The sequence below is a fragment of the Poecile atricapillus genome, chromosome W (assembly GCF_030490865.1).
Source record: "Poecile atricapillus isolate bPoeAtr1 chromosome W, bPoeAtr1.hap1, whole genome shotgun sequence".
Lineage (NCBI taxonomy): Eukaryota > Metazoa > Chordata > Aves > Passeriformes > Paridae > Poecile > Poecile atricapillus.
This window is the reverse complement of record NC_081288.1, coordinates 47,274,360-47,290,579: the sequence shown is the minus strand read 5'-3', so window position 1 is coordinate 47,290,579 and position 16,220 is coordinate 47,274,360. Positions and strand designations below refer to the sequence as shown.

Sequence of the window (16,220 nt, the reverse complement as noted above, 5' to 3'; positions counted from 1 at the left end):
GTCTCAGACTATTCCACTGAGGAATATAATATGGTGATTATGTTAGACATCTTCAGTAGCAGTTGCGTTTATTTACAAAAGTACATAAAACTGTTTTGCCAGAAGGACAGAAGGGGTTCACAAGTCTTCTGCTGCTTGTTCTGGTTGTGCTGGTCTTTTGCAACAGACCCTCCCACACTCCTCAGTGGATCTCAGCCACATTCCTGTCTACCTTGGCCTGAAGCAGCCAGATACCTGATGCCAAATTTCAGAAACCTGCTCCAATGGAGTTACCTGACTTTTCCCAACGATATATTGAGGCTGTGTCTAGCAACTTCAAGTTTGTTTTCAAACTGTCTTCAGCAATGACCAGAACTAGTATATACTGCATTAAAACCCAGTCATAATGCAATGCTAAGAGAATCCTGTAAACGTTTTCCTGGGATGTCAGCAATACCAGCACACTGACACTAGGGACCACATCCCACATTAAAAAGCTTTGGTTGACAATTCGGCTGGAGTGCAATGTCAACAACTCTGGCAGGCTGCACAGAGGCATTCTGCCCGACACAGTGACCATACAGACTGTGTGTGCACCCTGGAGCCTCAGCATATCCCCTTCCCAAGTAAGTAAATTGGCTGTAGATCTCCTTCGCCTCCCAAATATTTGGGTTTTCATAGATCGTCCTGAGTGATCTGTCTGTTATTGCCAACCCCGTGGTTTTGCTTTGGGATAATAAATACCCAGATTTGACCGCCCGTTTCCCGTGTTTGTAAATTTGCATAATGCTGGAGTCTGACCGATGGGAATTGAGCGCTGCTCGGGTTTCGCTCACCTCGCCGGCTGGATAAGCTCCCGTGGCTCCCCGGCCACCCTTTGCCAGGGTGAATAAACACCCGCGGCACACCGCGCACGTTTCGGGTCCTTGCTGGCAGGCTCCGGGGGAGGGGCGGGCACGGACGGGCACGGGCGCCGGGGGCGTCGGGGGCGTCGGGACCCTGCCGCAGCGGCGCCGCCCGCTGCCGCCGCGGCTGCGGCACTGCCGGCGCCGCTCGCCCGCGCCCGGGAGCGGAGCGGAGAGGAGCGGAGAGGAGGGGAGGAGCGCCGCCGCCGCCGCCGCCGCCGCAGCAGCCGCTCCCTCCCCGCGGCGGCCGGGGGGCGGGACGCCGCTGCAGCCAGCGCCGCTGTCAGCGCCGAGGGGCTGGGGGGCCTGCCGGCCGCGGGGGCAGCGGGGCGGAGCGGGGCCGCCCGCCGCCCAGAGCCGCACCGGGGCGGGCGCCGAGCCGCGCCGCAGCAGCAGCAGCAGGAGCAGCACCGCGCCCGCGGCGCCGGATCCCCCGTGGCGGTGAGTGCGGCGGGAGGGCGGCCCGGGGCGGCGGCGCTGCGGGGGCCCGTGGCCCTGTGCCCGGCGGGAGCCCGCGGCCGCAGCCGCCGCGCCGGGTGAGGTGGCCGCGGGTGCCCGGGTGTGCGCCGGGGGCAGCGGGGAAATGTCGATTTAACAGGTTGCGACGGGCGTGTGGTCAGCGGCGCTCTTGGCGCCCGCGTTTTTGGCTGTGAGGTAGGTAGGAGAAGGATTTTGTTAGCAACTTGTCACTGCCGCTCTTGCTAATATTGGCTTCTGATGCTATAAAACGCTTCCTAGGAAGCCGCGTCTTCAGCTGGGTGTTGGATAACTCTCGGGTGTCCGGCAGCTGTCAAAAATACCGGGACATGTAGTTGTTTATCTCCAGCCCCATTCGGGCTTTAAGATGGTTCATACACATAAGGAAATACCAAAACTTTTTCTTAATGGTAACAGAACGAAAGGAGAACAAGAAATATATTTGGGCATCTTTATGGCTATAAAGGCAGTTTAATCTCCCCAGGGTGGAATTTTCTTAGGCAACGACCCTTACTTTACAAAAAAAAAAAAGAAGTGATTACTTTTTTTCATAAAGTTTTTGAAGGACCGACACTCCCTCGTGCTAACTTTTTAACTCTGTAGTGTGGTATTTTTTATTTTTCATATGTAATTTATGCATAATGGGACATTATTTCTTTCTGTCATTTTCTGAATGCATTGTCTGAATCTGTCGAGAGGTTCTTTTATCCTTTTCATTTAATAGGCACAGGATTCCTTGCAATTTTACTAATATAAATTGGGTTATGCAGGTAAATAATTTTGGGACTAACTAAAGAGAGACATTGAAATTTGTGCCATTTCTAAGTTTGCAAGTCCTAAGTTAGAAGTCCAGGAAGGGATGAGTAATTGATCAGGGGTTATAGGTCTTTTGTGGGATGGTTTTTGTTTGGTTGGTTTGGTTTTTTGCTGCAGGACATATGACATTTGCAAAAAATTGTCACTGTATCCTTCAAGGATCATGTTGTAATAAACAAGCAATATTACTAGACGCTTTTATTTTTCTTCCTACATACTGTGTCGCTTGAATAATTTTGTTGTTCTGTGACACAAAGGCCTTGTATCTTTGTGCATACAAAGTGGTTCAAGAGGATGAAAACTAATTGGTTGTGAATAAAAGTAAAAGAAATCAAGTGGCAAATAACTAAAATGTTAGCCATGCTCAGTTGCATTTTTCTATAGCAGTACTCAATAAGTCGGCAGGTTTCAAAATACGGTTTTTGTATTCATACAGAACAGTCTGTTTTCAGGGTGTCTTACTTTATGGTTTTGAAAAGCTATAGGTGTACTCCCTGAAGTCAATGGAAAGACTTATACAGGCTTGCCTGACTCACAAGAATTAATTCTAAAATCTTTTCCAACATGTCATTCTTTCATATGAGCATCGTTTCTGATGTTTCTGGGTCATATGCTTTTAAACTTCCAGTAGAAGACCTCTGGACTGCTGGGCTGGTTCCATCCTTCTCCTACATGGAGAAAGATTCCATTTAGGCTTAGCATGAACCTTTGTGAAATTTGTGTTGTATTTTTTGTGCAGCTGGAAAGGCAGTCTGGGTTTTAGGTAGCTTGCCATGGTCTTATATTCATTCTTTTCACACCCCATTATGGAGGAGGCATGAAAAGTATATTTGAGACTGCAAATCCTCTGCTACAATGTGTATGTGTTTGGTTGTTGTTTTTACATTGGAATAGGGAGAAATTTCAGTTTTTCTCTCCCTGGATCCAACAATATCTTTTGATTGAAACTTTCATTTCTAGTCAAGTCTAAAGTGTTAAAAATTGCTGATGGCAAGGTTGCAATGATTTGATTTTTGTAATATGAGTCTCTTCTAAGCTCTGAGAATTTGGGGTATATATAACATTATGCATTTGTGTCTTTACCTATAGGCAAAACCCAGTTCTTCAGTATCTGAGGATGGATAAAGACTTCCGCTACTACTTCCAGCACCCGTGGTCTCGCTTAGTTGTGGCTTACTTAGTGATCTTCTTTAACTTCTTAATATTTGCTGAGGACCCAGTATCTCACAGCCAGACAGAAGCCAACGTTATTGTTGTTGGTAATTGTTTCTCCTTTGTAACAAATAAATACCCTGAAGGAGGAGGCTGGAGATTTTTGAAGGTGTTTCTGTGGCTCCTTGCCATTCTCACAGGACTAATAGCTGGGAAATTTCTCTTCCATCAGCGCTTGTTTGGTAAGTTAAACAATGCATCTACTGACTTCCTGGTAATGGCTTTCTGACTTTTCCTTTTAGCTTTCTACTCGTGGCAGTTTCGTAAACTCTGCTTTGAATCGCTTCTACTGTTTAGAGCTGTATAGAACATCAAAGCTTACACCATTGTGGAAGCTAATGCCATAGCATAATTCTCAATGATTTCAGTCAAAGAAGGATACAAATAGTGAAAGCTGACATATTTTAAATACTTGGGAGGTCAGTAATTTTCAGTTTTTCCCTGTTTGCACCTTCAGACCAGTATTTAGGTCTTATGTAACTTTCTCAGCAACTTGAAGAAAAGAAATTCTTCCTTGAGGCAGCAACATTGCATGTCTTGTCAAAAGACACTTAAGTGGAAGCAGAGGCTCTTGTAAGTATTAGCAGAGCTGTGCTGAAGAGCTCCCACATGAAAATGGGAATTCTAGAGAGGTAGGACCTCCCTCTGTTTTAGTACAAGAGCAAATCATTAAAATGGAAAGGTGGGAAATGGGGAAAACATGACTAAAACATACACAAGATATGACTTAACTGAGGAACATATTGTACATGGACTAAGTGAAAGGAATGAAGCGGCCCTAGAATAAATTCAGTGACTGAGAACTTAGGAGTAAATATATAGAGGTACAAAAGTATCCATTGTTGTCTTAACTTACGTGTAGAGAATGTTGCATCTGAAGGCTCAGGACTGTCTCTGTGTTTTAGAGATAATTAGAAATCTTCAGTAGAAAAGATTTCTTTGTTCCTGCCATTTGCACTATTCTTTGAAACATCTGATTCTGGTCGCTGCTGGTCTAGATGGACAACCCACATATTCTTATACTGGTAGCACTGCAGGATGGATGGTTACTGGAACACCTGGAAGCACATGAGCAATAGGCCATTTCCATAGTCTGTCTCATTCTATTAAGATCAAGAGATAGCCACTATTGTTTCAATAAATCAAATGTAAAGCTGTTGTGTTGAGGAATGAACAAACAAAGCCACATTAAGATCCTTCTTCTAAAACAGACTGCTCTTGAAACATTTATTCTGAAAAATAATTAGGCATCATGAAGATTATTCAGCTATTTTACCATAGTGTAATGGTAAATGTAAAATATTCCCATAAAGAGGACATTTTACCTGGAACAAGGGCTATCACAAGAATGTTTTCAATTCTGGCTTCCCCAGTTGAGAAATTATATTGTTAAACTGAAGATGTTTAAGGAAAAGTGATGAAACTGATAAATTTAGAAAATTAGCCTGATAGTGAGAGGATTGAGAGGATAAAGGAAAGATTAGAGAGTGACTTGCTCAAATTTGAAGGACAGAACTTTCAGTTCAGCATATGTAATCCAAGGTCCAGTGCTTGGAAGTGGCAGATAGCCAGTATTTTTTTTTTTTTTTTTTTTTTTTTTTTTTTTAATCTGAAAGGCTAGACAATCAGTGGAACAAGTTTTTATGGGATATGACCTCATCAAGACACGAAATTTTCTTTTTGAGAACATACTTTTCTGACTACTGAGTAATTGTCTTCTATCTACGTAGGTTATTATGATAATTCCATCTGGATTTGTAAGCCAAACAGCTAAACATAAATTTTAAAGTGGCTTGATTCAGTCCTACTGCCAAATGGAGGAGGTCTGTCCAGACCAGTGTCTGCTGCTTTGTGCCTTTGTGCAGTTGCTCAGTGAAACAGGATAGGGAGTTTACCCATATTAGCAGTACCCATCTTTTATTTCTGCAAGGATCACATGTCTGACCATACCGATGTTTGTGGCAGCTCTAAGATGGGGTCAGCATTGAGAGGAAGCTAATGGGCAAGAAATTCCTAACCCTGAAGGCAGTGCTGGTTTGTGGATATTTGTGGTTGTGGTCTGGGCATAGGTACAGTCTGATTTGAAGCTAGCTTCTGCACATTGAGTTTCATGGCAATTTGAGCCAATGTAGATCTGTCACAACCCCACCCTCCTAATGCCAGCCACATCATTTTGGTGCCTCCCTTGAGCCAGTGCTGCTGTTGATGTGACAGTGCAGCAAGCCAGCTCAGGCAGCCAATCTCATGGAAAATCAGTTCCTTCTGCTGCCGTCTGCAGCATCTCCTTCAACTGATGCGATTGCTTGAGTGCCAGTGCTGATGAAATGGCCAAGGGCTGTGCAGCCAAGATAGCTGGGGGCTGTGGCAGCCGTACCTTGTGTTGGCTCGAGTGCTGTGGGACTGCACCCACACAGTGTGACAGTGGGAGTGTGCTGCTGCTTGTGATACACTGCGAGCAGATGGCAGGCAGTGTGACTGGAGCTGACTGTACTGCTGACTGATGTGGCTGTGTAGCTGGTGTGGATAGAGATTGCTTGATGAGAATGTGGGTTTACAGCTTCAGTTATCTCTGTGTCTCCAGAAGGTTTGTACAGCCCATGCTGAAATATTTTCTGCTTGTTATTTGCTACTACTTTAATGACTTCATTGCTTAGAAATCACTTTTATTGGGATCCTTATCAAATATATCTGGATCTTCTGGCATCAAGCAGTTAATGAATTCACCGCTTTATTGTTTTTAATTTCCCTAGTCTATTTTTCTGAATAGCTGCTACTTTTGTAATTTCTTTTCTATTTTTTTTTTTAATGTGTAATTACTTGGGACCACTCTGGTTTTAAATCCTTGTTTTTTTATTTATTTTTTTTTTCCTCTGCTACACTCTGTTTGCAGGGGCAATTGTGACTGGTTGTTTCTTACGGCCTGTGTATAACTTCCTGCAGTCAGGAAACCAAGTAGCACCAGTCAATCTCCCCCTGTCAGATCTTGGCTCACAGTGTAGGCTGCAAATTGAAAATGAAAAGGATTAGTCTGCACATCTCACTTTAAATGAAGAGGAAGGGAAAGGATTTTCTTTCTCTATGCCCTTTCTGCTTTTTTGTTCCTTGTCTTCTGTATTTCTTGCTGTTGAGTTTGCATAGGGACTAGAAAAATAGAGTAGCTAGAACTGTGTCATAATACAGTTTACTGTCTGTGACAGTTACTGCCTTGACTGTCATGGACTAAAAAAATAAAAGAAATAAGTTCAAGAATCTTACGTGTCTAAAAGGGGAAGGAGACAGGTGCTGGAAACCTGATTTAGGCTTCATCACTCTGAGTTTACCAAGAGATAAGGGAGTAGGTAAACTATATTGATAAGAAGTAGAGATCTCAGCTGGAGGACAAGGTGGGATGTTTTCTGTTGCAACCTTTGAGCAGTATCATCTTCAGGGAATCCTTCAAGACACTCCTTATGACTTAAAACAAGATTAGAAACCAATTGCTTCTCTAGTTCTTCAGTCAAGAAATCGCTTAATTCATTTGATAAACATCTCCCACAATAAATATTTCTGTGGAAAACAGCCCTTATCTAGTACATTGTTTATATCCATGGCATGTGGTCAGAACAAGTAGAATTTAACATTGTCTTTTGGCTGTTATCCACTGTATTATTTCGATCTATCACCAAGCACATCTATTTGGTTAGATATTGTGTTCTGCTGTGCTTTTTATTTTGCGGTGGAAAGTAAAAGGTCATTGAAGAATGTTGGAAGTTTGGGGCAATGAAAAGTAAATATACCTACCCCTGGTTTGTTTTTCCTTAAGAATTACTTGAGATAAGGGAAAGTGTCAATTTCCTGATTGATTTTCTGCTTAATTTAAACCAGAGAGAGCTTACAAACTGATCCATTTGATGTCACTATGCATTCAAAAAATGCATTCAAATCTTAACTTAAAAGAAATTCCTAAATAAGCATTTCCCTATTTTTCATAAAGCTGTGGGGCATTTTATGGAAAATAACACAGTGTTTAAGGTGTAAGAAGTGTATGTTTTAATTGGCATCTGCTCAGCATACACACAGTTGCTCTTTTGCAGTACTTCAGATCTAAATTCTGAGTTCAGTGTGGGGTTTTTTGGCCCAAAGTTCAGGCTGTGCATTTTGCATCAATACAGATAAACATGATCTATCATGTAAATTTAAAATAGTCTTTAATTTGATCAGAATTCAGTGATACACGTAAATGGGCAATACACTTGGAAATATTTTTTTTCAATCCAGCATTTTTGCTTTGACTGGTCCTTATGTGCACTAATCCTTAGCTTAGTGCATATTAGATACATCAGTTTTTAAAAACTTACTTACTACAAAACATACATGTTTCTACCTGCCCATTTTTGTAATTCTAAAGATGTATTAAAATCTGGTTAAAAGCCTGATTACAGTACTGTATTTGTATTGTACTTGTATTTGAATCAGTTGTCAATGACTGTGCTTAGATTTCTACTTGTAAGTTCCTTTCTAAATGGTGTGAATGGAAAAACTAAATACTTAAATGTGTTATAAAAATTACAGAAAACAAGATATGTATAACTAAATCTGTATTTCTAAAAATGGAGGAATCATAATACAGCAAGTAAATTAGAGCTGTTGTATAAATGTTAAATTTAATGGTTTGCTCTCTTACAAATGTTCACAGTATGCAGTTTGTTTAAAATTAAATGATAATCTGAGCTTCGTAGACACTGGGATAAATGAATAAAGCACTCATTATAGGAATTGCACTGAACTGTGGGTGTACACAAATGTTGCAGATTTTCTAATGGACAGTAGCGCCATGCTGGGAGCAATTTCATGATACGTGGTTTCAAACAAAACACCCACTAAGGCTATGCTGTCTGAAAACATTACTCTTCTTGTCAAACATTTTATCTGGAAGGCTCTAAAAGATCATGCAAATGTCTTAATAGCAGATTCTTCAGTGTCTTTTATTATGCTGAAGTTTAAGGGGTGTACTAACTGAATGAAGATTGCAAGAGGAAATTAGGCAGACTGGGATTTAGCCAGGAGGATGGTGCACTGCATAGGAAAAGTGGTTTGTTAGATTAGTTGGTATCCTGATATATTAGGGGTCATGTTAGTGTAAAATCTGGGCAGTGGTATTGCTGCTAATGTTGGCATATCACTTTCATAGTGGTGCTTGTGAAATAGCTAATGAACCATGTGATCTGTTCTGACAGAGAAGCTTCCCATAGATTTGTTAAGATTTTCACGTGCTTGTTTTTCAGCCAGATTGTTTCCCATTCTTGTTTGATGGTGGTGATAGGAACAGTTATACCACCATCTGTAGAAACAAGTGGTGTACGTATGGCAATAGTTGCATAAAATTCTAAGCTGATTGATAGAGCTTATTCTTTTCTGTTGTCAGCTGTGTCTTACATTACAGTAAGGACTGTCACTTAATACCCAGCAACTTTGTTCCTGCTCTTTCTTTTCCATTGATGACTTTAGCCTATTAGAAAACAACTAATGTGATAGCTGGTAAAAAATACTGTCGTCAAGAGCCTGTTCAGTCTTCTAATAACAATGACCAAACTGATACTGTTGAGGGTATTCAAGGTCTGCTGTGATTGCCTCACTGTCAATTCACCTCTTTTGTACCAGTAAAATGTTGAAGGAATACAATAAAATTATTTTGGTCCTACAAAATGTGTGCCAAGGGGCCAGTCTAACAGTTTGCTAATAATAACGCACAAATGACTGTGAGCAAGCATTTCTGAGAGCCAGAATCCTCAAATTAAAGAAAAAAAAAAAAAAGAAGCAGCAGCTCTCAGCCAGCCACTGAATGAGTTGCAGGCTCATCATATTCCAGCTCTGGCAAGCTGACAGTAATTCAGATATCAGTTTATTTTAAACTTTACATTGTTCATGAGGGAGACCACAAGTGACCTTTCAAATAGAAATGAAAAGCATGCAAGTGACCTCCTAATTTCTTCTCTTACTCTTATTTTTAGAAGAGCCATAACATCTCACTGCTTCCTCTTTTCACACTCAATGAGAAGTCTTCTGTTGTCTGCACTTAGCCTTAGTTGTGGAATCAGTCTTTGGGTAGTAAATTTTGGAGTTTAATTGGAGAGATACAGGCAATAGCTACAGAAAGATTATTCTCTCTTCGATGAAAGCTGATTCTATTGGAGGTGCATATCCCAGTCCCCAAGCAGTAGCATAAGAGTGCAAGAAGAGCTGTGTGCCAGATTTCCCATAATGGGAAAGCTCTAGATAATATTTAGCATCCAGTGACTGAAAACTAAAAATACACTCATTGCTACTTCGCATTGATGTGTCAAATCTATGTTTTGATCTTTTTGACATGACTTCTAGATTTTTCTTTCTCTTTGAAGCTGGGAGTGATTTTGGAATGATGCCTGCCACTTATGGGAATGATATGTCTCCATCCCCCAATTTCCAGAAATAGAAGTGAGTTTATTCTTAGTAGATGCATCCTGATGGGCATAGTGCAGGTGCAACCTAGTGCAGGGGCAAATTTCATGTGTCATTATCCCATACAAGGAGGAGATGGAGAGGATATTAGTGTGGAACAGCACCTTGCCACGTGCTTGCTGGAGAGTCCCTAGGAGAACATTTCCTTGGTCATGCTGTGTCCTTTTGAAGGTTCCCTTAGGCTGGCAGAATGACATGAAGGTCCTTCACAACCAAACCAACATTTCCCTCTGTGTGATTCTTCTGGGACCTCAGGCAGAATCCAGCCTGTGCACTCTCCCAGCCTGTGCACCTGCCTTATAAAGTTATTTATATATACATAAATATATATATATATATACATACATACATATATAAATATAAATATATATATATACATATATATAAATTCCAGATTGGAAAAAAAAACCCTCAATATATTCTGGTCTTTAAAAAACTTTGAATGCATTATCAGGATATAGGATATATCACTATTAGCAAATATTGGGCGTGGTATATACATTTCTCATAGATATTTTACATATGGCAAAAGTGAAAAGAATTTGCAAATGTCTTTACTAACCAGAGTGACTTTCAAGGAGGTGGGATCAGTAATTGTTCCTTATGACACATGTAGGGCAGAAATGCAGGGTTTCTAAACATGAGAGGTACATGCCCTAATTTCCTACTGGAAAACAGAATTTTCTGCATTCTTCTTTTTCTGTTTTCATCAGAAGGGGCAATGTCCTTTTCCCCATTGATTAACTCATTCCAGGGGATGGCAGGAACAGCAGAAACTCTCCTTTGAGGATTCACACTCTCCCTGGTGCCTTTAGGTGGGAAAGGAGTCTCTCAGGAGCATACTGGACAGCTGAGTAAAGGTAGCAGCAGAGCCTTGAATTCAGCTTTCATCTGCAGCATTGGGGTATGATCTTTCAAAGTGGCCAGCTGCTTAGGGCTTTTTAAGCTCACTTATATACATGACAAATAATTTTTTCTATTTCTGAGACACTGATGCAATGTCTGTCTACCATGAAGCACATATTTTTTTAATAGTAAAGCAAGGAAGAAATTAAATCTGTACAAGATTCAAGTAAAGTCAAACATGCTAAACAAATAATAATAAAAAAAATTAGGGCAGTGAGGGAGTAAAGAGATGAGGAGAGATGGAGAAAAACATTCCTTAAGAGTCACAGAAACAACAGTATTTAATTTTATCTTATGTGAAAGGCCTAAAAATTGAGAGACCACAGTTTTAAATAATAAAACCCCCCAAATATCCTGGCTCTTGCAAATCTATGCTCATAGATGTAAATGACAATAAATATGGATCTTAATTCACACCTGATGGTGTAATGTGCTAGAGGTATAGCAAAGGGAGGAAGAATTGAAAACTAATATTTTATGTGGCATGTCTGTGGAGTTCCTAATCTGGGGAATTCAGAGCTTAGTACAACATTCAATTTCGCGTCACTTTCATGCAGCAAATAAAAAAGTATTTACAAACAGTATTCTTCATGTTATCCTCGATAGGTTCCAGCTGAGATTACTTTGAAGTGGTTTGGGGCTTATATCCCGTGAGCCTTATCTCTGTGGCAGCCAAAGATGGAGCAATTTTTATCTAAATTAGAGGTTGCTTTTGTATGAGCTGTCTAAATTCAGGGAGTAAAACAGCAGTGTTACTCTCTTGGGGATGTCTACAGATTTCCATCTCTTAGGCTGCAGACAAAAAGCAAACTTGAGACTGTGTTTCTGCTTGCCTTGCTAGGGAGAAGAGCAAATGTGGGCAGTCAGGGGTCTCTGCAGAGGTAAGAGATGAGGTAAGAGCTAAGAGCCCTATGCAAAGGGCTGACCGAGGCAGCCTGTGGGTACCCAGAGTTATCAGAGTGCCACTCTGGGGAGCAAACTAAATCAGGACTTGGTTAAGGCTCATACAAGGTTGTGTATAAAAGATGAATTATCGATTCTTGTACTTCGAGCTGCAGCTTGATATCCCAATACTGTTGGTGGTATGGAATTGGTGGAGATTATGTGCTTGTGTTTGTCTGGGTTTTGTTTGGGTTTTTTTGGGTTTTTTGTTTGGTTTGGTGTTTTTTTGGTTTTGCTTTTTTTGTTTTTTTATGTTGGGCTCTCCTTCAGACTTCAGACAAGTGTGCAAATTCTCCTTGGGGATGCACTCTGCCTTAATTTACTGCAGGAATGAGTTTTGGTGGTGTTAGGTGTATGATTGGACTCAGTTATCATAAAATGTCTTTTCCAACCTAATGATTCTGTGATTCCTAACTTTACAAAATGTGTGGTTTGTTAGTTCCACCACAATTTCCATGCCCCACCTTCCAGCAGAACTGACTACAGTCCTGCTCAGATGGGATTTCAATTTATCAGAAAATGTTATCACAGATCTGTTGTTTTCATGCTGTGATAATGGTTATAGCAGACGAGGTCCAGCTGTTTTATAGCAGTGGTAGTGGCTGCAATTACAGTCTGTGTAAACAACTGGCCAGAACCACGGTTATCGGAGGAAAATTAGCTTTTAACAGCAATTCAGACAGAAATAATTATCTTTCAACAGAGGAGCACCTTCTAGTGGTCTCGAGTGAACATGGCTGCTGCTTAAACAGCCCTCCAAATACGGAGAGCTAAATATGCTAGATGAAGAATATCAATGCATTTTTCTGTACACTGTTTTTATGATTAAATTCATAATTAATTTAGAAACAAAGGAAAAAAACAAACATATATTGGAAAAAATTAAAATATTTTTCAATTACAATATTTTCCACTCCTCCCCTTCCACCTGCTGACCTAATAGTTTGGTGGGGTTTTATATAGTTACTTTGAAAGAGTATTTTTCGTATGTTCTACTTGTAACCTACCCACTCTTTCACTTTCTTAGTAATGAAAATTTCTCTTCATTATACACCAGCTCCAAAGGAAATTTGTCATGGAAATATTACCTTGTTCAGTTTCACTGATTATTATAACACAGTTTCTCCAGCCTGAGTATTCCGAGTAAACAGATTTTGCAATATATTATACGCCCTGGTTACTTTTGCAAATAACATAGTATCAAATGATTTAAAATTCAGTTTTTCCTAAGTTACTACTAAATATAGTGGCTATGACAATTAAGTCTAGTCTGTTGTCTCTTTCAATCTGTATGTAGTAGATAATCCTTTCTGGACATGATTATTTTGTGTACATAATACAAATGAATGATGTGCTATTTCTAGAAAGGCAAATTAGGATTAATAAGCAATGCTTAAAATTATGTCATTGCAGGATATTTGTGCATTGGTGGATGCTAATCATACTTAGATTTTCATGACATTTCTCTGAATTTTGCAATTGAGTGAAAAATGTCAAGTGCAAAACCTCAGACTTTCAGGTGATTAAAAGAAGACATAGCTATTCCATTTTTGATTCTATAAACATTACAAGCATATTTCTGAGTTATCAAAGTAGGGAACTTGACCTTTTTTTTTCCTTAAGAAATTTTTCAGCATTTGGAAACTTCAGCCCAAAACTGAAACAAGTCTTGTGAAAATTTTAACCCATGAAAGCTAATTTTGTATCATTTATTTTGATAAAATAGGTTTGTTGAAATAGTAATTTGGCATCCTTCACCCCCTTCTAGGAGGGCAAAGGGATAGTAAGACAAAGTTAATGGAGTTTTGGGGTTGTCAAGCACTTCTGTAACCACAGAGGCAGTATTCTGCAAAATATTGCAAGCGCTACACTGTCACTTGTTCGTACAACTGCTAACTGTGAGACTGGTCCAAGTCTGGCAGAATAATAATCAGCCTTCCTGTGTAAGATTTGTGCAGATTGCAACACATACCAGTTCTGACATGGAACTGGATTAACTGATTGTACCCCTTTTTGGTGCTCAGAGAAGCACCTGAGGTGATCTGGATGCATATACAGGTGCGAGTTGAGAAGAGTACAGCTTACAAAAATACCAGTTTTCACTGAGTCTGGAAAGGCTCAGGTCTATGTGCATAACCCTGTGAGCTACCCATATTCCACTGTGAGCTAGAGAGCGTCTTTTTTGTCACTGGAATATGCTTCCTTTTGGTCCCACAAAACCAGTTCTCCATTTTGTTTTGCACTGGAAACACAGACATGCTCAGTAACCCCTGGGGTGCCTGTCTGTCCTATGTGAGGTCTAGTCACAGTCTCCATAATAGACAGCAGAGCTGCAAATATTGTTGAAGACAAAAAATAAACCTCATGCTTAATCTGCTTTGTTTTCTGACTCAAAATTCTTTATAAATGTTTCTTTTAAAGGCCTGTGTAGTAGATACATTGGAAGCAATTCTATTTACTATTAAGCTTGTGAATAGGCTTCAGGAGAAAAGAACAAATAGTATAGAAGAAAACCCTGATTATTTTGACAAGTTGTTGCAGAGCATCATTAAACTGGTATTGAAGAACAGAGATTTTAACACTTCCCTTCAGAGTTCAGCATCAGCATTATACAGGCTATAAATACTGCTATGTTTCTTTTATCTGTTATGAAGTTTGGATTCCAAAGAATTCAAAGAAGGAAAATGTAGTTTCTGAAGGCATGACATATATGGTGATAAAACATTATCAAAAAAAAGCTCTAAAATTAAAAAATATAGGGATGATCATGAAATTGCTTGCATAGGTTTGGTAGTTAAAACCCCAGGTTTCTTAAAAGTGCTAGAAATTCTAAAATAATAAAGAGTGCAAAAATATAATTAAATACTTACATGCCCCTTAACTAACTTTTTTTTTTTTTCTAATGTAGTGATGCCATTTAAAAAGGGAATTATTTTTTCACATTAGTTTTGTAACCTGGGATTGAGTCACATAGAATTAAAAAATCTCACCCCAGGAACAAATGCGTTAGCATTTTCTGTTGCTAACACAGGGTTTTCCATTACTATCCCACTAAAAAAATGTTCTAAAACATTACAGGAAATCAATATCTATTTTTACAGGTTTCCTTTTATGTTCATCAGCACAATTGTCTAAACCCAAAGTAATAACATCAGTGACAGTATAGTCTAAAATTAAAATTATAGATTAAATCTCTATAATAGAAATTGAGAGGCGCAGAAAAATTCAGAATTAAGCCTGCCTACACACTAATTCTGGCATAGCTTTAAGTATTCCCACACTATCTGCATTTTACAACTCTTCCAAATCAGCAGCCTGAAGTATTGCTTCTAGGTAATAGCAATGACATTAATGTCAGGCAGAGATGTGGTGCCTCCAGGACCCCCCCCACAATGTCTGATATGGCAGATGGCAGTGACCATCACCACCCGGCTCTTTCTTGCCTTTGGGTAATCCGTTAAGAAAAGAAAATGTCAGCTCTTTCCTTGCAGCAGCAAAAGTCCATCCTCCTGTTCTTGTTTTGGTAATAAAAGATGAATGTGCACTCTTCTGAACAATTCTTTTCTTCTTTGAGAAATAGCAAGAAATCTTTAAAGGCTATGTGGCGTTCCTAAAATGGCATTTCTTTCTCTAAGGAAGGCAGAAGGCTCTGCATTTCACCTGTGTGCACTCACCTGCAGTGAGTGGCCCTTGAGACAAGGCCCTTGAGGCCCCCAAAAGCAGGTAAGACAGGCTGCACAAGAAGCCCAGTGGAAAGACATCTGGGTACAGACATCAGTCTTGTTGCCAGTGTTGGCTGAACTGGTGGGAAACCGGAGATCCTGAGCACCCTTTGTCTTAGCACACAACGTTCTGTGTGAGGACATCAGTCTTCTAGCTGGGTCGGTAGCTGAGACCTTGACTGTTCCCTTTTGTGACATTAGGCTGCAATTTACCTTAGACTGCAAAAGCTGAGAACTGCAGTGCTGCCTGATTAAGGTTCACCTTTCCCAGCTGGAGGAAGCCCCATCTATGCTGACTCATGTGAAGTGGAAGGGACCAAGCTGGCAAGTGCCAAGCTGGGAGAAGTTCTGAAAAAAGATCTTGGGAGGGCTGTAGGTTTGATAGGGCCCTGCAGGAGTCCAGCACATCCCACCATACCTTGATTGCAGGCTCCAGGCAGGGCACAGGGAGACTTGGCCACTCAGAGTCTTGGATGTCTCTCTAAAACAGGAGCAGAGAAGCTACACTTCTTTACAAGGTAGATGATGGACTTAGCCATATCACCTGCCTCTGCTGTGGTTCCTCCAGCTGTAGAATCACTCTAGGCATATTTTTTTCTCCTGCCTAAAGAGATTAGGCTTCCACAGATGAAAGCAATGTGCAATAGAGAAGTATTTTAATAAAATTGTGGTATTGTTTGTTGTACTTTTTTGCCAAGTGAGGTGATTCTGAGGCATGGCAAATAAAAACTTGGACATCAGAATACACTCATTTATGTATATTGAAGAGAAAACCAAACTTTTA

The 16,220-nt window shown here is 40.3% G+C and overlaps 1 protein-coding gene across 3 annotated transcripts in view; it reads left to right on the top strand.

Moving 5' to 3' along the window:
- The first annotated feature begins 1,032 nt into the window (after positions 1–1,032).
- Positions 1,033–16,220, top strand: part of LOC131591816 (transmembrane protein 117-like) — a 178,653-nt gene continuing 163,465 nt past the window's right edge. The window contains exons 1-3 of one of the 3 annotated variants that reach the window (XM_058862886.1): positions 1,033–1,325; positions 1,483–1,538; positions 3,267–3,571. In XM_058862886.1, coding sequence (XP_058718869.1) covers positions 3,295–3,571 — 277 coding nt within the window. In that variant the 5' untranslated portion in view covers positions 1,033–1,325; positions 1,483–1,538; positions 3,267–3,294. The remainder of the gene's footprint in view (positions 1,326–1,482; positions 1,539–3,266; positions 3,572–16,220) is intronic. The other 2 variants (XM_058862885.1, XM_058862887.1) reach the window with 2 other exon arrangements.